This window comes from Somniosus microcephalus, chromosome 18 (genome assembly GCF_052327205.1).
Source record: "Somniosus microcephalus isolate GS21.2 chromosome 18, FLI_Smic_1.0, whole genome shotgun sequence".
NCBI lineage: Eukaryota > Metazoa > Chordata > Chondrichthyes > Squaliformes > Somniosidae > Somniosus > Somniosus microcephalus.
Window position 1 is genome coordinate 82,319,837 of NC_141004.1, and position 26,460 is coordinate 82,346,296.

The window sequence follows — 26,460 nt, forward strand, 5'->3', positions numbered from 1 at the left end:
CCATTCCCTGTTAGCCTGTGTCCCATTCCCTGTTAACTTGAGTCCCATTCCCTGTTAGCCTGTGCCCCATTCCCTGTTAGCCTGAGTCCCATTCCCTGTTAGCCTGTGTCCCATTCCCTGTTAGCCTGTGTCCCATTCCCTGTTAGCCTGTGTCCCATTCCCTGTTAGCCTGTGTCCCATTCCCTGTTAGCCTGAGTCCCATTCCCCGTTAGCCTGTGTCCCATTCCCTGTTAGCCTGTGTCCCATTCCCCGTTAGCCTGTGTCCCATTCCCTGTTAGCCTGAGTCCCATTCCCTGTTAGCCTGTGTCCCATTCCCTGTTAGCCTGTGTCCCATTCCCTGTTAGCCTGAGTCCTATTCCCCGTTAGCCTGTGTCCCATTCCCTGTTAGCCTGTGTCCCATTCCCCGTTAGCCTGTGTCCCATTCCCTGTTAGCCTGTGTCCCATTCCCTGTTAGCCTGTGTCCCATTCCCTGTTAGCCTGTGTCCCATTCCCTGATAGCCTGAGTCCCATTCCCTGTTAGCTTGTGTCCCATTCCCTGTTATCCTGTGTCCCATTCCCTGTTGGCCTGTGTCCCATTCCCTGTTAGCCTGTGTCCCATTCCCCGTTAGCCTGTGTCCCATTCCCCGTTAGCCTGTGTCCCATTCCCTGTTAGCCTGTATCCCATTCCCCGTTAGCCTGTGTCCCATTCCCTGTTAGCCTGAGTCCCATTCCCTGTTAGCCTGTGTCCCATTCCCTGTTAGCCTGTGTCCCATTCCCCGTTAGCCTGTGTCCCATTCCCCGTTAGCCTGTGTCCCATTCCCCGTTAGCCTGTGTCCCATTCCCTGTTAGCCTGTGTCCCATTCCCCGTTAGCCTGTGTCCCATTCCCCGTTAGCCTGTGTCCCATTCCCTGTTAACTTGAGTCCCATTCCCTGTTAGCCTGTGTCCCATTCCCCGTTAGCCTGTGTCCCATTCCCTGTTAGACTGTGTCCCATTCCCTGTTAGCCTGTGTCCCATTCCCTGTTAACCTGTGCCCCATTCCCTGTTAGCTTGTGTCCCATTCCCTGTTAGCCTGAGTCCCATTCCCTGTTAACCTGTGTCCCATTCCCTGTTAGCTTGTGTCCCATTCCCTGTTAGCCTGAGTCCCATTCCCTGTTAGCCTGTGTCACATTCCCTGTTAACCTGTGTCCCATTCCCTGTTAGCTTGTGTCCCATTCCCTGTTAGCCAGTGTCCCATTCCCTGTTAACTTGAGTCCCATTCCCCGTTAGCCTGTGTCCCATTCCCTGTTAACTTGAGTCCCATTCCCTGTTAGCCTGTGTCCCATTCCCTGTTAGCCTGTGTCCCATTACCTGTTAACCTGTGTCCCATTCCCTGTTAGCCTGTGTCCCATTCCCCGTTAGCCTGTGTCCCATTCCCTGTTAGCCTGTGTCCCATTCCCCGTTAGCCTGTGTCCCATTCCCTGTTAGCCTGTGTCCCATTCCCCGTTAGCCTGTGTCCCATTCCCTGTTAGCCTGTGTCCCATTCCCTGTTAGCCTGTGTCCCATTCCCTGTTAGCCAGTGTCCCATTCCCTGTTAACCTGTGTCCCATTCCCTGTTAGCCTGAGTCCCATTCCCCGTTAGCCTGTGTCCCATTCCCCGTTAGCCTGTGTCCCATTCCCCGTTAGCCTGCGTCCCATTCCCTGTTAGCCTGTGTCCCATTCCCTGTTAGCCTGTGCCCCATTCCCTGTTAGCCTGTGTCCCATTCCCTGTTAGCCTGTGCCCCATTCCCTGTTAGCCTGTGTCCCATTCCCTGTTAGCCGTGTCCCATTCCCCGTTAACCTGTGTCCCATTCCCTGTTAGCCTGTGTCCCATTCCCTGTTAGCCTGTGCCCCATTCCCTGTTAGCCTGTGTCCCATTCCCTGTTGGCCTGTGTCCCATTCCCTGTTAGCCTGTGTCCCATTCCCTGTTAGCCTGTGTCCCATTCCCTGTTAGCCTGTGTCCCATTCCCTGTTAGCCTGTGCCCCATTCCCTGTTAGCCTGTGTCCCATTCCCTGTTAGCCTGTGCCCCATTCCCTGTTAGCCTGTGTCCCATTCCCTGTTAGCCTGTGTCCCATTCCCCGTTAACCTGTGTCTCTTTCCCTGTTAGCCTGTGTCCCATTCCCTGTTAGCCTGTGCCCCATTCCCTGTTAGCCTGTGTCCTATTCCCTGTTGGCCTGTGTCCCATTCCCTGTTGGCCTGTGTCCCATTCCCTGTTAACCTGTGTCCCATTCCCTGTTAGCCTGTGTCCCATTCCCTGTTAGCCTGTGTCCCATTCCCTGTTAGCCTGAGTCCCATTCCCTGTTAGCCTGTGTCCCATTCCCTGTTAGCCTGTGTCCCATTCCCTGTTAGCCTGTGTCCCATTCCCTGTTAGCCTGAGTCCCATTCCCTGTTAGCCTGTGTCCCATTCCCTGTTAGCCTGTGTCCCATTCCCCGTTAGCCTGTGTCCCATTCTCTGTTAGCCTGTGTCCCATTCCCTGTTAACTTGAGTCCCATTCCCTGTTAGCCTGTGCCCCATTCCCTGTTAGCCTGAGTCCCATTCCCTGTTAGCCTGTGTCCCATTCCCTGTTAGCCTGTGTCCCATTCCCTGTTAGCCTGTGTCCCATTCCCTGTTAGCCTGTGTCCCATTCCCTGTTAGCCTGAGTCCCATTCCCCGTTAGCCTGTGTCCCATTCCCTGTTAGCCTGTGTCCCATTCCCTGTTAGCCTGTGTCCCATTCCCCGTTAGCCTGTGTCCCATTCCCTGTTAGCCTGTGTCCCATTCCCCGTTAGCCTGTGTCCCATTCCCTGTTAGCCTGTGTCCCATTCCCTGTTAGCCTGAGTCCCATTCCCTGTTAGCCTGTGTCCCATTCCCCGTTAGCCTGTGTCCCATTCCCTGTTAGCCTGTGTCCCATTCCCTGTTAGCCTGTGTCCCATTCCCTGATAGCCTGTGCCCCATTCCCTGTTAACCTGTGTCCCATTCCCTGTTAGCCTGTGTCCCATTCCCTGTTAACCTGTGTCCCATTCCCTGTTAGCTTGTGTCCCATTCCCTGTTAGCCTGTGTCCCATTCCCTGTTAGCCTGAGTCCCATTCCCCGTTAGCCTGTGTCCCATTCCCCGTTAGCCTGTGTCCCATTCCCCGTTAGCCTGTGTCCCATTCCCCGTTAGCCTGTGTCCCATTCCCTGTTAGCCTGTGTCCCATTCCCCGTTAGCCTGTGTCCCATTCCCCGTTAGCCTGTGTCCCATTCCCTGTTAGCCTGTGTCCCATTCCCTGTTAGCCTGAGTCCCATTCCCTGTTAACCTGTGTCCCATTCCCCGTTAGCCTGTGTCCCATTCCCTGTTAGCCTGTGTCCCATTCCCTGTTAACCTGTGTCCCATTCCCTGTTAGCCTGTGTCCCATTCCACGTTAGCCTGTGTCCCATTCCCTGTTAGCCTGTGTCCCATTCCCCGTTAGCCTGTGTCCCATTCCCTGTTAGCCTGTGTCCCATTCCCCGTTAGCCTGTGTCCCATTCCCTGTTAGCCTGTGTCCCATTCCCTGTTAGCCTGAGTCCCATTCCCTGTTAGCCTGTGTCCCATTCCCTGTTAACCTGTGTCCCATTCCCTGTTAGCTTGTGTCCCATTCCCTGTTAGCCTGTGTCCCATTCACTGTTAACTTGAGTACCATTCCGTTGCCTGTGTCCCATTCCCTGTTAGCCTGTGTCCCATTCCCTGTTAACCTGTGTCCCATTCCCTGTTAGCCTGTGTCCCATTCCCCGTTAGCCTGTGTCCCATTCCCTGTTAGCCTGTGTCCCATTCCCCGTTAGCCTGTGTCCCATTCCCTGTTAACCTGTGTCCCATTCCCCGTTAGCCTGTGTCCCATTCCCTGTTAACCTGTGTCCCATTCCCTGTTAGCTTGTGTCCCATTCCCTGTTAGCCTGTGTCCCATTCCCTGTTAGCCTGAGTCCCATTCCCCGTTAGCCTGTGTCCCATTCCCTGTTAGCCTGTGTCCCATTCCCTGTTAGCCTGTGTCCCATTCCCTGCTAGCCTGTGCCCCATTCCCTGTTAGCCTGTGTCCCATTCCCTGTTAGCCTGTGCCCCATTCCCTGTTAGCCTGTGTCCCATTCCCTGTTAGCCTGTGTCCCATTCCCCGTTAACCTGTGTCCCATTCCCTGTTAGCCTGTGTCCCTTTCCCTGTTAGCCTGTGTCCCATTCCCTGTTAGCCTGTGTCCCATTCCCTGTTAGCCTCTGTCCCATTCCCTGTTGGCCTGTGTCCCATTCCCTGTTAGCCTGTGTCCCATTCCCTGTTAGCCTGTGTCCCATTCCCTGTTAGCCTGTGTCCCATTCCCTGTTAGCCTGTGCCCCATTCCCTGTTAGCCTGTGTCCCATTCCCTGTTAGCCTGTGCCCCATTCCCTGTTAGCCTGTGTCCCATTCCCTGTTAGCCTGTGTCCCATTCCCCGTTAACCTGTGTCCCTTTCCCTGTTAGCCTGTGTCCCATTCCCTGTTAGCCTGTGTCCCATTCCCTGTTAGCCTGTGTCCCATTCCCAGTTAGCCTGTGTCCCATTCCCTGTTGGCCTGTGTCCCATTCCCTGTTGGCCTGTGTCCCATTCCCTGTTAGCCTGTGTCCCATTCCCTGTTAGCCTGTGTCCCATTCCCTGTTGGCCTGTGTCCTATTCCCTGTTGGCCTGTGTCCCATTCCCTGTTGGCCTGTGTCCCATTCCCTGTTAACCTGTGTCCCATTCCCTGTTAGCCTGTGTCCCATTCCCTGTTAGCCTGTGTCCCATTCCCTGTTAGCCTGAGTCCCATTCCCTGTTAGCCTGTGTCCCATTCACTGTTAGCCTGTGTCCCATTCCCTGTTAGCCTGTGTCCCATTCCCTGTTAGCCTGAGTCCCATTCCCTGTTAGCCTGTGTCCCATTACCTGTTAGCCTGTGTCCCATTCCCTGTTAGCCTGAGTCCCATTCCCTGTTAGCCTGTGTCCCATTCCCTGTTAGCCTGAGTCCCATTCCCTGTTAGCCTATGTCCCATTCCCCGTTAGCCTGTGTCCCATTCCCCGTTAGCCTGTGTCCCATTCCCTGTTAGCCTGTGTCCCATTCCCCATTAGCCTGTGTCCCATTCCCCGTTACCCTGTGTCCCATTCCCCATTAGCCTGTGTCCCATTCCACGTTAGCCTGTGTCCCATTCCCCGTTAGCCTGTGTCCCATTCCCTGTTAGCCTGTGTCCCATTCCCTGTTAGCCTGTGTCCCATTCCCCGTTAGCCTGTGTCCCATTCCCCGTTAGCCTGTGTCCCATTCCCTGTTAACTTGAGTCCCATTCCCTGTTAGCCTGAGTCCCATTACCTGTTAGCCTGTGTCCCATTCCCTGTTAGCCTGTGCCCCATTCCCTGTTAGCCTGAGTCCCATTCCCTGTTAGCCTGTGTCCCATTCCCTGTTAGCCTGTGTCCCATTCCCTGTTAGCCTGTGTCCCATTCCCTGTTAGCCTGTGTCCCATTCCCTGTTAGCCTGAGCCCATTCCCCGTTAGCCTGTGTCCCATTCCCTGTTAGCCTGTGTCCCATTCCCTGTTAGCCTGTGTCCCATTCCCTGTTAGCCTGTGTCCCATTCCCTGTTAGCCTGAGTCCCATTCCCTGTTAGCCTGTGTCCCATTCCCTGTTAGCCTGTGTCCCATTCCTTGTTAGCCTGAGTCCTATTCCCCGTTAGCCTGTGTCCCATTCCCTGTTAGCCTGTGTCCCATTCCCCGTTAGCCTGTGTCCCATTCCCTGTTAGCCTGTGTCCCATTACCTGTTAGCCTGTGTCCCATTCCCTGTTAGCCTGTGTCCCATTCCCTGTTAGCCTGTGTCCCATTCCCCGTTAGCCTGTGTCCCATTCCCTGATAGCCTGAGTCCCATTCCCTGTTAGCTTGTGTCCCATTCCCTGTTATCCTGAGTCCCATTCCCTGTTGGCCTGTGTCCCATTCCCTGTTAGCCTGTGTCCCATTCCCCGTTAGCCTGTGTCCCATTCCCCGTTAGCCTGTGTCCCATTCCCTGTTAGCCTGTATCCCATTCCCCGTTAGCCTGTGTCCCATTCCCTGTTAGCCTGAGTCCCATTCCCTGTTAGCCTGTGTCCCATTCCCTGTTAGCCTGTGTCCCATTCCCCGTTAGCCTGTGTCCCATTCCCCGTTAGCCTGTGTCCCATTCCCCGTTAGCCTGTGTCCCATTCCCTGTTAGCCTGTGTCCCATTCCCCGTTAGCCTGTGTCCCATTCCCCGTTAGCCTGTGTCCCATTCCCTGTTAACTTGAGTCCCATTCCCTGTTAGCCTGTGTCCCATTCCCCGTTAGCCTGTGTCCCATTCCCTGTTAGACTGTGTCCCATTCCCTGTTAGCCTGTGTCCCATTCCCTGTTAACCTGTGTCCCATTCCCTGTTAGCTTGTGTCCCATTCCCTGTTAGCCTGAGTCCCATTCCCTGTTAACCTGTGTCCCATTCCCTGTTAGCTTGTGTCCCATTCCCTGTTAGCCTGAGTCCCATTCCCTGTTAGCCTGTGTCACATTCCCTGTTAACCTGTGTCCCATTCCCTGTTAGCTTGTGTCCCATTCCCTGTTAGCCTGTGTCCCATTCCCTGTTAACTTGAGTCCCATTCCCCGTTAGCCTGTGTCCCATTCCCTGTTAACTTGAGTCCCATTCCCTGTTAGCCTGTGTCCCATTCCCCGTTAGCCTGTGTCCCATTCCCTGTTAGCCTGTGTCCCATTCCCTGATAGCCTGTGCCCCATTCCCTGTTAACCTGTGTCCCATTCCCTGTTAGCCTGTGTCCCATTCCCTGTTAACCTGTGTCCCATTCCCTGTTAGCTTGTGTCCCATTCCCTGTTAGCCTGTGTCCCATTCCCTGTTAGCCTGAGTCCCATTCCCCGTTAGCCTGTGTCCCATTCCCTGTTAGCCTGTGTCCCATTCCCCGTTAGCCTGTGTCCCATTCCCCGTTAGCCTGTGTCCCATTCCCTGTTAGCCTGTGTCCCATTCCCCGTTAGCTTGTGTCCCATTCCCTGTTAGCCTGTGTCCCATTCCCTGTTAGCCTGAGTCCCATTCCCTGTTAGCCTGTGTCCCATTCCCTGTTAACCTGTGTCCCATTCCATGTTAGCGTGTGTCCCATTCCCTGTTAGCCTGTGTCCCATTCCCTGTTAACTTGAGTCCCATTCCCTGTTAGCCTGTGTCCCATTCCCTGTTAGCCTGTGTCCCATTACCTGTTAACCTGTGTCCCATTCCCTGTTAGCCTGTGTCCCATTCCCCGTTAGCCTGTGTCCCATTCCCTGTTAGCCTGTGTCCCATTCCCCGTTAGCCTGTGTCCCATTCCCTGTTAGCCTGTGTCCCATTCCCCGTTAGCCTGTGTCCCATTCCCTGTTAGCCTGTGTCCCATTCCCTGTTAGCCTGTGTCCCATGCCCTGTTAGCCTGTGTCCCATTCCCTGTTAACCTGTGTCCCATTCCCTGTTAGCCTGAGTCCCATTCCCCGTTAGCCTGTGTCCCATTCCCCGTTAGCCTGTGTCCCATTCCCCGTTAGCCTGCGTCCCATTCCCTGTTAGCCTGTGTCCCATTCCCTGTTAGCCTGTGCCCCATTCCCTGTTAGCCTGTGTCCCATTCCCTGTTAGCCTGTGCCCCATTCCCTGTTAGCCTGTGTCCCATTCCCTGTTAGCCGTGTCCCATTCCCCGTTAACCTGTGTCCCATTCCCTGTTAGCCTGTGTCCCATTCCCTGTTAGCCTGTGCCCCATTCCCTGTTAGCCTGTGTCCCATTCCCTGTTGGCCTGTGTCCCATTCCCTGTTAGCCTGTGTCCCATTCCCTGTTAGCCTGTGTCCCATTCCCTGTTAGCCTGTGTCCCATTCCCTGTTAGCCTGTGCCCCATTCCCTGTTAGCCTGTGTCCCATTCCCTGTTAGCCTGTGCCCCATTCCCTGTTAGCCTGTGTCCCATTCCCTGTTAGCCTGTGTCCCATTCCCCGTTAACCTGTGTCCCTTTCCCTGTTAGCCTGTGTCCCATTCCCTGTTAGCCTGTGTCCCATTCCCTGTTAGCCTGTGTCCCATTCCCTGTTAGCCTGTGTCCCATTCCCTGTTGGCCTGTGTCCCATTCCCTGTTGGCCTGTGTCCCATTCCCTGTTAGCCTGTGTCCCATTCCCTGTTAGCCTGTGTCCTATTCCCTGTTGGCCTGTGTCCCATTCCCTGTTGGCCTGTGTCCCATTCCCTGTTAACCTGTGTCCCATTCCCTGTTAGCCTGTGTCCCATTCCCTGTTAGCCTGTGTCCCATTCCCTGTTAGCCTGAGTCCCATTCCCTGTTAGCCTGTGTCCCATTCCCTGTTAGCCTGTGTCCCATTCCCTGTTAGCCTGTGTCCCATTCCCTGTTAGCCTGAGTCCCATTCCCCGTTAGCCTGTGTCCCATTCCCTGTTAGCCTGTGTCCCATTCCCTGTTAGCCTGTGTCCCATTCCCCGTTAGCCTGTGTCCCATTCCCTGTTAGCCTGTGTCCCATTCCCTGTTAACTTGAGTCCCATTCCCTGTTAGCCTGTGCCCCATTCCCTGTTAGCCTGAGTCCCATTCCCTGTTAGCCTGTGTCCCATTCCCTGTTAGCCTGTGTCCCATTCCCTGTTAGCCTGTGTCCCATTCCCTGTTAGCCTGTGTCCCATTCCCTGTTAGCCTGAGTCCCATTCCCCGTTAGCCTGTGTCCCATTCCCTGTTAGCCTGTGTCCCATTCCCTGTTAGCCTGTGTCCCATTCCCCGTTAGCCTGTGTCCCATTCCCCGTTAGCCTGTGTCCCATTCGCTGTTAGCCTGTGTCCCATTCCCCGTTAGCCTGTGTCCCATTCCCTGTTAGCCTGTGTCCCATTCCCTGTTAGCCTGAGTCCCATTCCCTGTTAGCCTGTGTCCCATTCCCTGTTAACTTGGGTCCCATTCCCTGTTAGCCTGTGTCCCATTCCCCGTTAGCCTGTGTCCTATTCCCTGTTAGCCTGTGTCCCATTCCCTGTTAGCCTGTGTCCCATTCCCTGATAGCCTGTGCCCCATTCCCTGTTAACCTGTGTCCCATTCCCTGTTAGCCTGTGTCCCATTCCCTGTTAACCTGTGTCCCATTCCCTGTTAGCTTGTGTCCCATTCCCTGTTAGCCTGTGTCCCATTCCCTGTTAGCCTGAGTCCCATTCCCCGTTAGCCTGTGTCCCATTCCCTGCTAGCCTGTGTCCCATTCCCCGTTAGCCTGTGTCCCATTCCCCGTTAGCCTGTGTCCCATTCCCTGTTAGCCTGTGTCCCATTCCCCGTTAGCCTGTGTCCCATTCCCTGTTAGCCTGTGTCCCATTCCCTGTTAGCCTGAGTCCCATTCCCTGTTAGCCTGTGTCCCATTCCCTGTTAACCTGTGTCCCATTCCCTGTTAGCTTGTGTCCCATTCCCTGTTAGCCTGTGTCCGATTCCCTGTTAACTTGAGTCCCATTCCCTGTTAGCCTGTGTCCCATTCCCTGTTAGCCTGTGTCCCATTCCCTGTTAGCCTGTGTCCCATTCCCCGTTAGCCTGTGTCCCATTCCCTGTTAGCCTGTGTCCCATTCCCCGTTAGCCTGTGTCCCATTCCCTGTTAGCCTGTGTCCCATTCCCCGTTAGCCTGTGTCCCATTCCCCGTTAGCCTGTGTCCCATTCCCTATTAGCCTGTGTCCCATTCCCTGTTAGCCTGTGTCCCATTCCCTGTTAACCTGTGTCCCATTCCCTGTTAGCCTGAGTCCCATTCCCCGTTAGCCTGTGTCCCATTCCCTGTTAGCCTGTGTCCCATTCCCCGTTAGCCTGTGTCCCATTCCCTGTTAGCCTGTGTCCCATTCCCTGTTAGCCTGTGCCCCATTCCCTGTTAGCCTGTGTCCCATTCCCTGTTAGCCTGTGCCCCATTCCCCGTTAGCCTGTGTCCCATTCCCTGTTAGCCGTGTCCCATTCCCCGTTAACCTGTGTCCCATTCCCTGTTAGCCTGTGTCCCATTCCCTGTTAGCCTGTGTCCCATTCCCTGTTAGCCTGTGTCCCATTCCCTGTTAGCCTGTGTCCCATTCCCTGTTGGCCTGTGTCCCTTTCCCAGTTAGCCTGTGTCCCATTCCCTGTTAGCCTGTGTCCCATTCCCAGTTAGCCTGTGTCCCATTCCCTGTTAGCCTGTGCCCCATTCCCTGTTAGCCTGTGTCCCATTCCCTGTTAGCCTGTGCCCCATTCCCTGTTAGCCTGTGTCCCATTCCCTGTTAGCCTGTGGCCCATTCCCCGTTAACCTGTGTCCCTTTCCCTGTTAGCCTGTGTCCCATTCCCTGTTAGCCTGTGTCCCATTCCCTGTTAGCCTGTGTCCCATTCCCTGTTAGCCTGTGTCCCATTCCCTGTTAGCCTGTATCCCATTCCCCGTTAGCCTGTGTCCCATTCCCTGTTAGCCTGAGTCCCATTCCCTGTTAGCCTGTGTCCCATTCCCTGTTAGCCTGTGTCCCAATCCCTGTTAGCCTGAGTCCTATTCCCCGTTAGCCTGTGTCCCATTCCCTGTTAGCCTGTGTCCCATTCCCCGTTAGCCTGTGTCCCATTCCCTGTTAGCCTGTGTCCCATTCCCTGTTAGCCTGTGTCCCATTCCCTGTTAGCCTGTGTCCCATTCCCCGTTAGCCTGTGTCCCATTCCCTGATAGCCTGAGTCCCATTCCCTGTTAGCTTGTGTCCCATTCCCTGTTAGCCTGAGTCCCATTCCCTGTTGGCCTGTGTCCCATTCCCTGTTAGCCTGTGTCCCATTCCCCGTTAGCCTGTGTCCCATTCCCCGTTAGCCTGTGTCCCATTCCCTGTTAGCCTGTGTCCCATTCCCCGTTAGCCTGAGTCCCATTCCCTGTTAGCCTGTGTCCCATTCCCTGTTAGCCTGTGTCCCATTCCCCGTTAGCCTGTGTCCCATTCCCCGTTAGCCTGTGTCCCATTCCCTGTTAGCCTGTGTCCCATTCCCCTTTAGCCTGTGTCCCATTCCCCATTAGCCTGTGTCCCATTCCCTGTTAACTTGAGTCCCATTCCCTGTTAGCCTGTGTCCCATTCCCCGTTAGCCTGTGTCCCATTCCCTGTTAGCCTGTGTCCCATTCCCTATTAGCCTGTGTCCCATTCCCTGTTAACCTGTGTCCCATTCCCTGTTAGCTTGTGTCCCATTCCCTGTTAGCCTGAGTCCCATTCCCTGTTAACCTGTGTCCCATTCCCTGTTAGCTTGTGTCCCATTCCCTGTTAGCCTGAGTCCCATTCCCTGTTAGCCTGTGTCACATTCCCTGTTAACCTGTGTCCCATTCCCTGTTAGCTTGTGTCCCATTCCCTGTTAGCCTGTGTCCCATTCCCTGTTAACTTGAGTCCCATTCCCTGTTAACTTGAGTCCCATTCCCTGTTAGCCTGTGTCCCATTCCCCGTTAGCCTGTGTCCCATTCCCCGTTAGCCTGTGTCCCATTCCCTGTTAGCCTGTGTCCCATTCCCTGATAGCCTGTGCCCCATTCCCTGTTAACCTGTGTCCCATTCCCTGTTAGCCTGTGTCCCATTCCCTGTTAACCTGTGTCCCATTCCCTGTTAGCTTGTGTCCCATTCCCTGTTAGCCTGTGTCCCATTCCCTGTTAGCCTGAGTCCCATTCCCCGTTAGCCTGTGTCCCATTCCCTGTTAGCCTGTGTCCCATTCCCCGTTAGCCTGTGTCCCATTCCCCGTTAGCCTGTGTCCCATTCCCTGTTAGCCTGTTTCCCATTCCCCGTTAGCCTGTGTCCCATTCCCTGTTAGCCTGTGTCCCATTCCCTGTTAGCCTGAGTCCCATTCCCTGTTAGCCTGTGTCCCATTCCCTGTTAATCTGTGTCCCATTCCCTGTTAGCTTGTGTCCCATTCCCTGTTAGCCTGTGTCCCATTCCCTGTTAACTTGAGTCCCATTCCCTGTTAGCCTGTGTCCCATTCCCTGTTAGCCTGTGTCCCATTCCCTGTTAACCTGTGTCCCATTCCCTGTTAGCCTGTGTCCCATTCCCCGTTAGCCTGTGTCCCATTCCCGTTAGCCTGTGTCCCATTCCCCGTTAGCCTGTGTCCCATTCCCTGTTAGCCTGTGTCCCATTCCCCGTTAGCCTGTGTCCCATTCCCTGTTAGCCTGTGTCCCATTCCCTGTTAGCCTGTGTCCCATTCCCTGTTAGCCTGTGTCCCATTCCCTGTTAACCTGTGTCCCATTCCCTGTTAGCCTGAGTCCCATTCCCCGTTAGCCTGTGTCCCATTCCCCGTTAGCCTGTGTCCCATTCCCCGTTAGCCTGTGTCCCATTCCCTGTTAGCCTGTGTCCCATTCCCTGTTAGCCTGTGCCCCATTCCCTGTTAGCCTGTGTCCCATTCCCTGTTAGCCTGTGTCCCATTCCCTGTTAGCCTGAGTCCCATTCCCCGTTAGCCTGTGTCCCATTCCCTGTTAGCCTGTGTCCCATTCCCCGTTAGCCTGTGTCCCATTCCCCGTTAGCCTCTGTCCCATTCCCCGTTAGCCTGTGTCCCATTCCCTGTTAGCCTGTGTCCCATTCCCCGTTAGCCTGTGTCCCATTCCCTGTTAGCCTGAGTCCCATTCCCTGTTAGCCTGTGTCCCATTCCCTGTTAGCCTGTGTCCCATTCCCCGTTAGCCTGTGTCCCATTCCCCGTTAGCCTGTGTCCCATTCCCCGTTAGCCTGTGTCCCATTCCCTGTTAGCCTGTGTCCCATTCCCCATTAGCCTGTGTCCCATTCCCCGTTAGCCTGTGTCCCATTCCCTGTTTACTTGAGTCCCATTCCCTGTTAGCCTGTGTCCCATTCCCCGTTAGCCTGTGTCCCATTCCCTGTTAGCCTGTGTCCCATTCCCTGTTAGCCTGTGTCCCATTCCCTGTTAACCTGTGTCCCATTCCCTGTTAGCTTGTGTCCCATTCCCTGTTAGCTTGTGTCCCATTCCCTGTTAGCCTGAGTCCCATTCCCTGTTAGCCTGTGTCACATTCCTTGTTAACCTGTGTCCCATTCCCTGTTAGCTTGTGTCCCATTCCCTGTTAGCCTGTGTCCCATTCCCTGTTAACTTGAGTCCCATTCCCTGTTAACTTGAGTCCCATTCCCTGTTAGCCTGTGTCCCATTCCCCGTTAGCCTGTGTCCCATTCCCTGTCAGCCTGTGTCCCATTCCCTGTTAGCCTGTGTCCCATTCCCTGTTAGCCTGTGTCCCATTCCCTGATAGCCTGTGCCCCATTCCCTGTTAACCTGTGTCCCATTCCCTGTTAGCCTGTGTCCCATTCCCTGTTAACCTGTGTCCCATTCCCTGTTAGCTTGTGTCCCATTCCCTGTTAGCCTGTGTCCCATTCCCTGTTAGCCTGAGTCCCATTCCCCGTTAGCCTGTGTCCCATTCCCTGTTAGCCTGTGTCCCATTCCCCGTTAGCCTGTGTCCCATTCCCCGTTAGCCTGTGTCCCATTCCCTGTTAGCCTGTGTCCCATTCCCCGTTAGCCTGTGTCCCATTCCCTGTTAGCCTGTGTCCCATTCCCTGTTAGCCTGTGTCCCATTCCCTGTTAGCTTGTGTCCCATTCCCTGTTAGCCTGTGTCCCATTCCCTGTTAACTTGAGTCCCATTCCCTGTTAGCCTGTGTCCCATTCCCTGTTAGCCTGTGTCCCATTCCCTGTTAACCTGTGTCCCATTCCCTGTTAGCCTGTGTCCCATTCCCTGTTAGCCTGTGTCCCATTCCCCGTTAGCCTGTGTCCCATTCCCTGTTAGCCTGTGTCCCATTCCGTGTTAGCCTGTGTCCCATTCCCTGATAGCCTGTGCCCCATTCCCTGTTAACCTGTGTCCCATTCCCTGTTAGCCTGTGTCCCATTCCCTGTTAACCTGTGTCCCATTCCCTGTTAGCTTGTGTCCCATTCCCTGTTAGCCTGTGTCCCATTCCCTGTTAGCCTGTGTCCCATTCCCCGTTAGCCTGTGTCCCATTCCCAGTTAGCCTGTGTCCCATTCCCCGTTAGCCTGTGTCCCATTCCCCGTTAGCCTGTGTCCCATTCCCTGTTAGCCTGTGTCCCATTCCCCGTTAGCCTGTGTCCCATTCCCTGTTAGTCTGAGTCCCATTCCCTGTTAGCCTGTGTCCCATTCCCTGTTAACCTGTGTCCCATTCCCTGTTAGCTTGTGTCCCATTCCCTGTTAGCCTGTGTCCCATTCACTGTTAACTTGAGTCCCATTCCCTGTTAGCCTGTGTCCCATTCCCTGTTAGCCTGTGTCCCATTCCCTGTTAACCTGTTTCCCATTCCCTGTTAGCCTGTGTCCCATTCCCCGTTAGCCTGTGTCCCATTCCCTGTTAGCCTGTGTCCCATTCCTCGTTAGCCTGTGTCCCATTCCCTGTTAGCCTGTGTCCCATTCCCCGTTAGCCTGTGTCCCATTCCCTGTTAGCCTGTGTCCCATTCCCTGTTAGCCTGTGTCCCATTCCCTGTTAGCCTGTGTCCCATTCCCTGTTAACCTGTGTCCCATTCCCTGTTAGCCTGAGTCCCATTCCCCGTTAGCCTGTGTCCCATTCCCTGTTAGCCTGTGTCCCATTCCCCGTTAGCCTGTGTCCCATTCCCCGTTAGCCTGTGTCCCATTCCCTGTTAGCCTGTGCCCCATTCCCTGTTAGCCTGTATCCCATTCCCTGTTAGCCTGTGCCCCATTCCCTGTTAGCCTGTGTCCCATTCCCTGTTAGCCGTGTCCCATTCCCCGTTAACCTGTGTCCCATTCACTGTTAGCCTGTGTCCCATTCCCTGTTAGCCTGTGTCCCATTCCCTGTTAGCCTGTGTCCCATTCCCTGTTGGCCTGTGTCCCATTCCCTGTTAGCCTGTGTCCCATTCCCTGTTAGCCTGTGTCCCATTCCCTGTTAGCCTGTGTCCCATTCCCTGTTAGCCTGTGCCCCATTCCCTGTTAGCCTGTGTCCCATTCCCTGTTAGCCTGTGCCCCATTCCCTGTTAGCCTGTGTCCCATTCCCTGTTAGCCTGTGTCCCATTCCCCGTTAACCTGTGTCCCTTTCCCTGTTAGCCTGTGTCCCATTCCCTGTTAGCCTGTGTCCCATTCCCTGTTAGCCTGTGTCCCATTCCCTGTTAGCCTGTGTCCCATTCCCTGTTGGCCTGTGTCCCATTCCCTGTTGGCCTGTGTCCCATTCCCTGTTAGCCTGTGTCCCATTCCCTGTTAGCCTGTGTCCTATTCCCTGTTGGCCTGTGTCCCATTCCCTGTTGGCCTGTGTCCCATTCCCTGTTAACCTGTGTCCCATTCCCTGTTAGCCTGTGTCCCATTCCCTGTTAGCCTGTGTCCCATTCCCTGTTAGCCTGAGTCCCATTCCCTGTTAGCCTGTGTCCCATTCCCTGTTAGCCTGTGTCCCATTCCCTGTTAGCCTGTGTCCCATTCCCTGTTAGCCTGAGTCCCATTCCCCGTTAGCCTGTGTCCCATTCCCTGTTAGCCTGTGTCCCATTCCCTGTTAGCCTGTGTCCCATTCCCCGTTAGCCTGTGTCCCATTCCCTGTTAGCCTGTGTCCCATTCCCTGTTAACTTGAGTCCCATTCCCTGTTAGCCTGTGCCCCATTCCCTGTTAGCCTGAGTCCCATTCCCTGTTAGCCTGTGTCCCATTCCCTGTTAGCCTGTGTCCCATTCCCTGTTAGCCTGTGTCCCATTCCCTGTTAGCCTGTGTCCCATTCCCTGTTAGCCTGAGTCCCATTCCTCGTTAGCCTGTGTCCCATTCCCTGTTAGCCTCTGTCCCATTCCCTGTTAGCCTGTGTCCCATTCCCCGTTAGCCTGTGTCCCATTCCCCGTTAGCCTGTGTCCCATTCCCTGTTAGCCTGTGTCCCATTCCCCGTTAGCCTGTGTCCCATTCCCTGTTAGCCTGTGTCCCATTCCCTGTTAGCCTGAGTCCCATTCCCTGTTAGCCTGTGTCCCATTCCCTGTTAGCCTGTGTCCCATTCCCTGTTAGCCTGTGTCCCATTCCCCGTTAGCCTGTGTCCCATTCCCTGTTAGCCTGTGTCCCATTCCCTGTTAGCCTGAGTCCCATTCCCTGTTAGCCTGTGTCCCATTCCCTGTTCACTTGAGTCCCATTCCCTGTTAGCCTGTGTCCCATTCCCCGTTAGCCTGTGTCCCATTCCCTGTTAGCCTGTGTCCCATTCCCTGTTAGCCTGTGTCCCATTCCCTGATAGCCTGTGCCCCATTCCCTGTTAACCTGTGTCCCATTCCCTGTTAGCCTGTGTCCCATTCCCTGTTAACCTGTGTCCCATTCCCTGTTAGCTTGTGTCCCATTCCCTGTTAGCCTGTGTCCCATTCCCTGTTAGCCTGAGTCCCATTCCCCGTTAGCCTGTGTCCCATTCCCTGTTAGCCTGTGTCCCATTCCCCGTTAGCCTGTGTCCCATTCCCCGTTAGCCTGTGTCCCATTCCCTGTTAGCCTGTGTCCCATTCCCCGTTAGCCTGTGTCCCATTCCCTGTTAGCCTGTGTCCCATTCCCTGTTAGCCTGAGTCCCATTCCCTGTTAGCCTGTGTCCCATTCCCTGTTAACCTGTGTCCCATTCCCTGTTAGCTTGTGTCCCATTCCCTGTTAGCCTGTGTCCCATTCCCTGTTAACTTGAGTCCCATTCCCTGTTAGCCTGTGTCCCATTCCCTGTTAGCCTGTGTCCCATTCCCTGTTAACCTGTGTCCCATTCCCTGTTAGCCTGTGTCCCATTCCCCGTTAGCCTGTGTCCCATTCCCTGTTAGCCTGTGTCCCATTCCCCGTTAGCCTTTGTCCCATTCCCTGTTAGCCTGTGTCCCATTCCCCGTTAGCCTGTGTCCCATTCCCTGTTAGCCTGTGTCCCATTCCCTGTTAGCCTGTGTCCCATTCCCTGTTAGCCAGTGTCCCATTCCCTGTTAACCTGTGTCCCATTCCCTGTTAGCCTGAGTCCCATTCCCCGTTAGCCTGTGTCACATTCCCTGTTAGCCTGTGTCCCATTCCCCGTTAGCCTGTGTCCCATTCCCTGTTAGCCTGTGTCCCATTCCCTCTTAGCCTGTGCCCCATTCCCTGTTAGCCTGTGTCCCATTCCCTGTTAGCCTGTGCCCCATTCCCCGTTAGCCTGTGTCCCATTCCCTGTTAGCCGTGTCCCATTCCCCGTTAACCTGTGTCCCATTCCCTGTTAGCCTGTGTCCCATTCCCTGTTAGCCTGTGTCCCATTCCCTGTTAGCCTGTGTCCCATTCCCTGTTAGCCTGTGTCCCATTCCCTGTTGGCCTGTGTCCCATTCCCTGTTAGCCTGTGTCCCATTCCCTGTTAGCCTGTGTCCCATTCCCAGTTAGCCTGTGTCCCATTCCCTGTTAGCCTGTGCCCCATTCCCTGTTAGCCTGTGTCCCATTCCCCGTTAGCCTGTGTCCCATTCCCCGTTAGCCTGTGTCCCATTCCCTGTTAGCCTGTGTCCCATTCCCCGTTAGCCTGTGTCCCATTCCCTGTTAGCCTGAGTCCCATTCCCTGTTAGCCTGTGTCCCATTCCCTGTTAGCCTGTGTCCCATTCCCCGTTAGCCTGTGTCCCATTCCCCGTTAGCCTGTGTCCCATTCCCCTTTAGCCTGTGTCCCATTCCCTGTTAGCCTGTGTCCCATTCCCCGTTAGCCTGTGTCCCATTCCCCGTTAGCCTGTGTCCCATTCCCTGTTAACTTGAGTCCCATTCCCTGTTAGCCTGTGTCCCATTCCCCGTTAGCCTGTGTCCCATTCCCTGTTAGCCTGTGTCCCATTCCCTGTTAGCCTGTGTCCCATTCCCTGTTAACCTGTGTCCCATTCCCTGTTAGCTTGTGTCCCATTCCCTGTTAGCCTGAGTCCCATTCCCTGTTAACCTGTGTCCCATTCCCTGTTAGCTTGTGTCCCATTCCCTGTTAGCCTGAGTCCCATTCCCTGTTAGCCTGTGTCACATTCCCTGTTAACCTGTGTCCCATTCCCTGTTAGCTTGTGTCCCATTCCCTTTTAGCCTGTGTCCCATTCCCTGTTAACTTGAGTCCCATTCCCTGTTAACTTGAGTCCCATTCCCTGTTAGCCTGTGTCCCATTCCCCGTTAGCCTGTGTCCCATTCCCTGTTAGCCTGTGTCCCATTCCCTGTTAGCCTGTGTCCCATTCCCTGATAGCCTGTGCCCCATTCCCTGTTAACCTGTGTCCCATTCCCTGTTAGCCTGTGTCCCATTCCCTGTTAACCTGTGTCCCATTCCCTGTTAGCTTGTGTCCCATTCCCTGTTAGCCTGTGTCCCATTCCCTGTTAGCCTGAGTCCCATTCCCCGTTAGCCTGTGTCCCATTCCCTGTTAGCCTGTGTCCCATTCCCCGTTAGCCTGTGTCCCATTCCCCGTTAGCCTGTGTCCCATTCCCTGTTAGCCTGTGTCCCATTCCCCGTTAGCCTGTGTCCCATTCCCTGTTAGCCTGTGTCCCATTCCCTGTTAGCCTGAGTCCCATTCCCTGTTAGCCTGTGTCCCATTCCCTGTTAACCTGTGTCCCATTCCCTGTTAGCTTGTGTCCCATTCCCTGTTAGCCTGTGTCCCATTCCCTGTTAACTTGAGTCCCATTCCCTGTTAGCCTGTGTCCCATTCCCTGTTAGCCTGTGTCCCATTCCCTGTTAACCTGTGTCCCATTCCCTGTTAGCTTGTGTCCCATTCCCCGTTAGCCTGTGTCCCATTCCCTGTTAGCCTGTGTCCCATTCCCCGTTAGCCTGTGTCCCATTCCCTGTTAGCCTGTGTCCCATTCCCCGTTAGCCTGTGTCCCATTCCCTGTTAGCCTGTGTCCCATTCCCTGTTAGCCTGTGTCCCATTCCCTGTTAGCCTGTGTCCCATTCCCTGTTAACCTGTGTCCCATTCCCTGTTAGCCTGAGTCCCATTCCCCGTTAGCCTGTGTCCCATTCCCTGATAGCCTGTGTCCCATTCCCCGTTAGCCTGTGTCCCATTCCCTGTTAGCCTGTGTCCCATTCCCTGTTAGCCTGTGCCCCATTCCCTGTTAGCCTGTGTCCCATTCCCTGTTAGCCTGTGCCCCATTCCCCGTTAGCCTGTGTCCCATTCCCTGTTAGCCGTGTCCCATTCCCCATTAACCTGTGTCCCATTCCCTGTTAGCCTGTGTCCCATTCCCTGTTAGCCTGTGTCCCATTCCCTGTTAGCCTGTGTCCCATTCCCTGTTAGCCTGTGTCCCATTCCATGTTGGCCTGTGTCCCATTCCCTGTTAGCCTGTGTCCCATTCCCTGTTAGCCTGTGTCCCATTCCCAGTTAGCCTGTGTCCCATTCCCTGTTAGCCTGTGCCCCATTCCCTGTTAGCCTGTGTCCCATTCCCTGTTAGCCTGTGCCCCATTCCCTGTTAGCCTGTGTCCCATTCCCTGTTAGCCTGTGTCCCATTCCCCGTTAACCTGTGTCCCTTTCCCTGTTAGCCTGTGTCCCATTCCCTGTTAGCCTGTGTCCCATTCCCTGTTAGCCTGTGTCCCATTCCCTGTTAGCCTGTGTCCCATTCCCCGTTAGCCTTTGTCCCATTCCCTGTTAGCCTGAGTCCCATTCCCTGTTAGCCTGTGTCCCATTCCCTGTTAGCCTGTGTCCCATTCCCTGTTAGCCTGAGTCCTATTCCCCGTTAGCCTGTGTCCCATTCCCTGTTAGCATGTGTCCCATTCCCCGTTAGCCTGTGTCCCATTCCCTGTTAGCCTGTGTCCCATTCCCTGTTAGCCTGTGTCCCATTCCCTGTTAGCCTGTGTCCCATTCCCCGTTAGCCTGTGTCCCATTCCCTGATAGCCTGAGTCCCATTCCCTGTTAGCTTGTGTCCCATTCCCTGTTAGCCTGAGTCCCATTCCCTGTTGGCCTGTGTCCCATTCCCTGTTAGCCTGTGTCCCATTCCCCGTTAGCCTGTGTCCCATTCCCCGTTAGCCTGTGTCCCATTCCCTGTTAGCCTGTGTCCCATTCCCCGTTAGCCTGTGTCCCATTCCCCGTTAGCCTGTGTCCCATTCCCCGTTAGCCTGTGTCCCATTCCCCTTTAGCCTGTGTCCCATTCCCTGTTAGCCTGTGTCCCATTCCCCGTTAGCCTGTGTCCCATTCCCCGTTAGCCTGTGTCCCATTCCCTGTTAACTTGAGTCCCATTCCCTGTTAGCCTGTGTCCCATTCCCCGTTAGCCTGTGTCCCATTCCCTGTTAGCCTGTGTCCCATTCCCTGTTAGCCTGTGTCCCATTCCCTGTTAACCTGTGTCCCATTCCCTGTTAGCTTGTGTCCCATTCCCTGTTAGCCTGAGTCCCATTCCCTGTTAACCTGTGCCCCATTCCCTGTTAGCTTGTGTCCCATTCCCTGTTAGCCTGAGTCCCATTCCCTGTTAGCCTGTGTCACATTCCCTGTTAACCTGTGTCCCATTCCCTGTTAGCTTGTGTCCCATTCCCTGTTAGCCTGTGTCCCATTCCCTGTTAACTTGAGTCCCATTCCCTGTTAACTTGAGTCCCATTCCCTGTTAGCCTGTGTCCCATTCCCCGTTAGCCTGTGTCCCATTCCCTGTTAGCCTGTGTCCCATTCCCTGTTAGCCTGTGTCCCATTCCCTGATAGCCTGTGCCCCATTCCCTGTTAACCTGTGTCCCATTCCCTGTTAGTCTGTGTCCCATTCCCTGTTAACCTGTGTCCCATTCCCTGTTAGCTTGTGTCCCATTCCCTGTTAGCCTGTGTCCCATTCCCTGTTAGCCTGAGTCCCATTCCCCGTTAGCCTGTGTCCCATTCCCTGTTAGCCTGTGTCCCATTCCCTGTTAGCCTGTGTCCCATTCCCTGTTAGCCTGTGTCCCATTCCCTGTTAGCCTGAGTCCCATTCCCTGTTAGCCTGTGTCCCATTCCCTGTTAACCTGTGTCCCATTCCCTGTTAGCTTGTGTCCCATTCCCTGTTAGCCTGTGTCCCATTCCCTGTTAACTTGAGTCCCATTCCCTGTTAGCCTGCGTCCCATTCCCTGTTAGCCTGTGTCCCATTCCCTGTTAACCTGTGTCCCATTCCCTGTTAGCCTGTGTCCCATTCCCTGTTAGCCTGTGTCCCATTCCCTGTTAGCCTGTGTCCCATTCCCTGTTAGCCTGAGTCCCATTCCCCGTTAGCCTGTGTCCCATTCCCTGTTAGCCTGTGTCCCATTCCCTGTTAGCCTGTGTCCCATTCCCCGTTAGCCTGTGTCCCATTCCCTGTTAGCCTGTGTCCCATTCCCTGTTAACTTGAGTCCCATTCCCTGTTAGCCTGTGCCCCATTCCCTGTTAGCCTGAGTCCCATTCCCTGTTAGCCTGTGTCCCATTCCCTGTTAGCCTGTGTCCCATTCCCTGTTAGCCTGTGTCCCATTCCCTGTTAGCCTGTGTCCCATTCCCTGTTAGCCTGAGTCCCATTCCCCGTTAGCCTGTGTCCCATTCCCTGTTAGCCTGTGTCCCATTCCCTGTTAGCCTGTGTCCCATTCCCCGTTAGCCTGTGTCCCATTCCCTGTTAGCCTGAGTCCCATTCCCTGTTAGCCTGTGTCCCATTCCCTGTTAGCCTGAGTCCTATTCCCCGTTAGCCTGTGTCCCATTCCCTGTTAGCCTGTGTCCCATTCCCCGTTAGCCTGTGTCCCATTCCCTGTTAGCCTGTGTCCCATTCCCTGTTAGCCTGTGTCCCATTCCCTGTTAGCCTGTGTCCCATTCCCCGTTAGCCTGTGTCCCATTCCCTGTTAGCCTGAGTCCCATTCCCTTTTAGCTTGTGTCCCATTCCCTGTTAGCCTGAGTCCCATTCCCTGTTGGCCTGTGTCCCATTCCCTGTTAGCCTGTGTCCCATTCCACATTAGCCTGTGTCCCATTCCCCGTTAGCCTGTGTCCCATTCCCTGTTAGCCTGTGTCCCATTCCCCGTTAGCCTGTGTCCCATTCCCCATTCCCCGTTAGCCTGTGTCCCATTCCCCGTTAGCCTGTGTCCCATTCCCCGTTAGCCTGTGTCCCATTCCCTGTTAACCTGTGTCCCATTCCCTGTTAGCTTGTGTCCCATTCCCTGTTAGCCTGAGTCCCATTCCCTGTTAACCTGTGTCCCATTCCCTGTTAGCTTGTGTCCCATTCCCTGTTAGCCTGAGTCCCATTCCCTGTTAGCCTGTGTCACATTCCCTGTTAACCTGTGTCCCATTCCCTGTTAGCTTGTTTCCCATTCCCTGTTAGCCTGTGTCCCATTCCCTGTTAACTTGAGTCCCATTCCCTGTTAACTTGAGTCCCATTCCCTGTTAGCCTGTGTCCCATTCCCCGTTAGCCTGTGTCCCATTCCCTGTTAGCCTGTGTCCCATTCCCTGTTAGCCTGTGTCCCATTCCCTGTTAGCCTGTGCCCCATTCCCTGTTAACCTGTGTCCCATTCCCTGTTAGCCTGTGTCCCATTCCCTGTTAACCTGTGTCCCATTCCCTGTTAGCTTGTGTCCCATTCCCTGTTAGCCTGTGTCCCATTCCATGTTAGCCTGAGTCCCATTCCCCATTAGCCTGTGTCCCATTCCCTGTTAGCCTGTGTCCCATTCCCCGTTAGCCTGTGTCCCATTCCCCGTTAGCCTGTGTCCCATTCCCTGTTAGCCTGTGTCCCATTCCCCGTTAGCCTGTGTCCCATTCCCCGTTAGCCTGTGTCCCATTCCCTGTTAGCCTGAGTCCCATTCCCTGTTAGCCTGTGTCCCATTCCCTGTTAACCTCTGTCCCATTCCCTGTTAGCTTGTGTCCCATTCCCTGTTAGCCTGTGTCCCATTCCCTGTTAACTTGAGTCCCATTCCCTGTTAGCCTGTGTCCCATTCCCTGTTAGCCTGTGTCCCATTCCCAGTTAACCTGTGTCCCATTCCCTGTTATCCTGTGTCCCATTCCCCGTTAGCCTGTGTCCCATTCCCTGTTAGCCTGTGTCCCATTCCCCGTTAGCCTGTGTCCCATTCCCTGTTAGCCTGTGTCCCATTCCCCGTTAGCCTGTGTCCCATTCCCTGTTAGCCTGTGTCCCATTCCCTGTTAGCCTGTGTCCCATTCCCTGTTAGCCTGTGTCCCATTCCCTGTTAACCTGTGTCCCATTCCCTGTTAGCTTGTGTCCCATTCCCTGTTAGCCTGTGTCCCATTCCCTGTTAGCCTGAGTCCCATTCCCCGTTAGCCTGTGTCCCATTCCCTGTTAGCCTGTGTCCCATTCCCCGTTAGCCTGTGTCCCATTCCCTGTTAGCCTGTGTCCCATTCCCTGTTAGCCTGTGCCCCATTCCCTGTTAGCCTGTGTCCCATTCCCTGTTAGCCTGTGCCCCATTCCCTGTTAGCCTGTGTCCCATTCCCTGTTAGCCGTGTCCCATTCCCCGTTAACCTGTGTCCCATTCCCTGTTAGCCTGTGTCCCATTCCCTGTTAGCCTGTGTCCCATTCCCTGTTAGCCTGTGTCCCATTCCCTGTTAGCCTGTGTCCCATTCCCTGTTAGCCTGTGTCCCATTCCCTGTTGGCCTGTGTCCCATTCCCTGTTAGCCTGTGTCCCATTCCCTGTTAGCCTGTGTCCCATTCCCTGTTAGCCTGTGTCCCATTCCCTGTTAGCCTGTGCCCCATTCCCTGTTAGCCTGTGTCCCATTCCCTGTTAGCCTGTGCCCTATTCCCTGTTAGCCTGTGTCCCATTCCCCGTTAACCTGTGTCCCTTTCCCCGTTAGCCTGTGTCCCATTCCCTGTTAGCCTGTGTCCCATTCCCTGTTAGCCTGTGTCCCATTCCCTGTTAGCCTGTGTCCCATTCCCTGTTAGCCTGTGTCCCATTCCCTGTTGGCCTGTGTCCCATTCCCTGTTGGCCTGTGTCCCATTCCCTGTTAGCCTGTGTCCCATTCCCTGTTAGCCTGTGTCCCATTCCCTGTTAGCCTGTGTCCCATTCCCTGTTAGCCTGTGTCCCATTCCCTGTTGGCCTGTGTCCCATTCCCTGTTGGCCTGTGTCCCATTCCCTGTTAGCCTGTGTCCCATTCCCTGTTAGCCTGTGTCCCATTCCCTGTTGGCCTGAGTCCCATTCCCTGTTAGCCTGTGTCCCATTCCCTGTTAGCCTGTGTCCCATTCCCTGTTGGCCTGTGTCCCATTCCCTGTTGGCCTGTGTCCCATTCCCTGTTGGCCTGAGTCCCATTCCTTGTTAGCCTGTGTCCCATTCCCTGTTAGCCTGTGTCCTATTCCCTGTTAGCCTGTGTCCCATTCCCTGTTAGCCTGTGTCCCATTCCCTGTTATATTTTGTCCTATTCCCTCTTACTCTCTGTCCCATTCCCTGGCAGTCTATTGCTGCCACTGTCTCCACATTCCCAGCACTGAGATGGGAGATGTGTCTGTTTCTGTTCTCTGTGGAGCCTGTAAATACTTGACCTCCATCGCCTGATGTCGGTTCCTAATAACCCGATGGGAAATCACAGTGCGGCTCCCTGTCTGGGGTCGCGGGATTCCTCCCACAGCTCTCCGTGGTGATGTACAGAGTCTGTTGCCATCTCTAACTCTCCGATACGCTTCACAGATGTGAAGAGCAGTCAGTGTAAGAGCGGAGACACTGACTGTGACCGAGATCATCAATCAAGTACGAGTGCCCAGAACTGCACAGGTAAGGACACACAGATCAACGGTGCTTTAAGGGTTAAATCTGTGGCAAGTGGGGAAACCTGAGGCTGGATTTTCCTCTCAGTTACCCCCTCAGTTGTGGGTGGATTTGGGGTCCAAAACAGAGTAAAAAGGGGCAGTAATCCATACGACCTAAAAACACCAGTCTAACATTATTACCTCACAAAAAATTGCCAGTGCCCTTTGAAGCCCCGGAAAGCCTCCCCAGCTCATGTAGCAGTGGCAGTGTGAGGACCAATAATGTGTCCCCTGGACAGACACTGCTGGCAGGAGGCCGTTTTGTTAGCTGCGGTTGAAGATTGGCGATACTTTGCCTGCGGCTCAATCTGTTTCGTAGGCATTTGGAGGTTTTGTCAGGACTTTTGCTGCTACCTTTAGTCAGCAATTGAAACCGTGCAGATTGGGACTGAGAACGTGGATTTCCCTTTGGGCATCTCTCTATCCCTTATGGAGAGGGGGATGACGAGAAGATTGGAAGCTCTTTGAGTGAAGTGCTACAGGAGGCATCACGTTTCTGTGTGTTCATACCTACTCACCAAACCAAGAAGGTCTTCCCTTCCCTTTTGTTCTTTCAGCCCCTCCCCCTTTTCCCAGCCCCTAAACCTGCTTTCCATTTCCTGCTTTTTTCCAGTTCTGACGCAGGGTCCCAGACCTGAAACGTTAACCCTGTTTCTCTCCACGGATGCTGCCTGACCTGCTGAGTTTTTCCAGCGTTTTCTGTTGTTATTAAGGTCTTACTCAAGCCCCACTCCAGAGACTTGAGCACATAATCTAGGCTGACACTCCAGTGCAGTGCTGAGGGAGCGCCGCACTGTCAGAGGTGCTGCCTTTCAGATGAAACATTAAACCGAGGTCCTGTCTGCTCTCTCAGGTGGACATAAATGATCCAAAGGCACTATTTCAAAGAAGAGCAGGCCATTACCCCCTGTGTCCTGGGCCAATATTTATCTCTCAACCAACATCACTTAAATAAACAAATGATCTGGTCATTATCGCCACAGAGCCGTGAGCACAGTTGGGAGAATCTGCGAAACAGAGTGTCAACGGGAATTCGGTGAGAGTGGGAATTCGGTGCAGAGGGGAAGGTGGCGCTAAGTACTTTAAACCAAAGGGCAACAGTAAATAAGTATATATATATAAATAAATACAATAAATAATCAGTGTATTCATTTAGATCTAACGGGATAAAATTAAAATGAACTAAATAAAGGATACCAACATTAAAAGGATTCAAATTACATTAAATAAAAATCTGGCATATATCAATAATAAATCAGAGGTAAGGGGTTACTAAACTAAAGACATTACTAAACAAAAACAAAAACTAATTTGTTGCAAATTAATCCGAAATCAAGTTAAATCCATCTACAAAATATAAACGAGATCTCAAGTAATTCTATTATATCAAGAATTAAATTACTACCAGCAAATAAATAAATAAAAACTAGAAGTGACAGTGTCGGGACTGCGATATGTGGGAGTTTTGTGGACAGCGGGACGTCCCGGATTGCCACATCTGCAGGAAATGTCTCTGCCTTGGCACACTCCAGCTCAGAGTCGTTAGTGACACTCCGACACGTAAGGGAGGGGGAGGAATTTTTGGATAGTTTTCTCCAGAGTAGTCACACCTTTGACCCAAACACTCACACCCCCTTTAGAATTGTACCCTTTAGTTTATATTGCCTCTCCTCGTTCTTCCTGCCAAAACGTATCACTTCACACTTTTCCGCGTTAAACTTCATCTGCCACGTGTCCGCCCATTCCACCAGCCTGTCTGTGTCCTCTTGAAGTCTATCACTCTCCTCCTCACTGTTCACTATATTTCCAAGTTTTGTGTCATCCGCAAATGTAAGGTGATTGGCAGCAGGTCCATGGGCACGGACACGATGGGCCGAAATGTCCTCCTTCCGTGCTGTAACTTTCTATGATTCTAAAGCGACATGAGGAAAAACTTTTTACGCAGCTAGTGGTTATGATCTGGAATGCACTGCCTGAAAGGGCGGTGGAGGCAGATTCAATCGTGGTATTCAAAAGGAATTAGATAAATACCTGAAAGGAAAGAATTTGCAGG

At 53.9% G+C, this 26,460-nt stretch overlaps 1 protein-coding gene across 1 annotated transcript in view; it reads left to right on the forward strand.

The window, feature by feature from the left end:
• The window catches only part of LOC147105416 (uncharacterized), a 765,681-nt gene that overhangs the window by 145,823 nt on the left and 593,398 nt on the right, over window positions 1-26,460 (forward strand). The window contains exon 2 of the mRNA XM_086011726.1: window positions 24,289-24,372. Within this exon, the coding sequence (XP_085867852.1) occupies window positions 24,289-24,372 (84 nt within the window). The remainder of the gene's footprint in view (window positions 1-24,288; window positions 24,373-26,460) is intronic.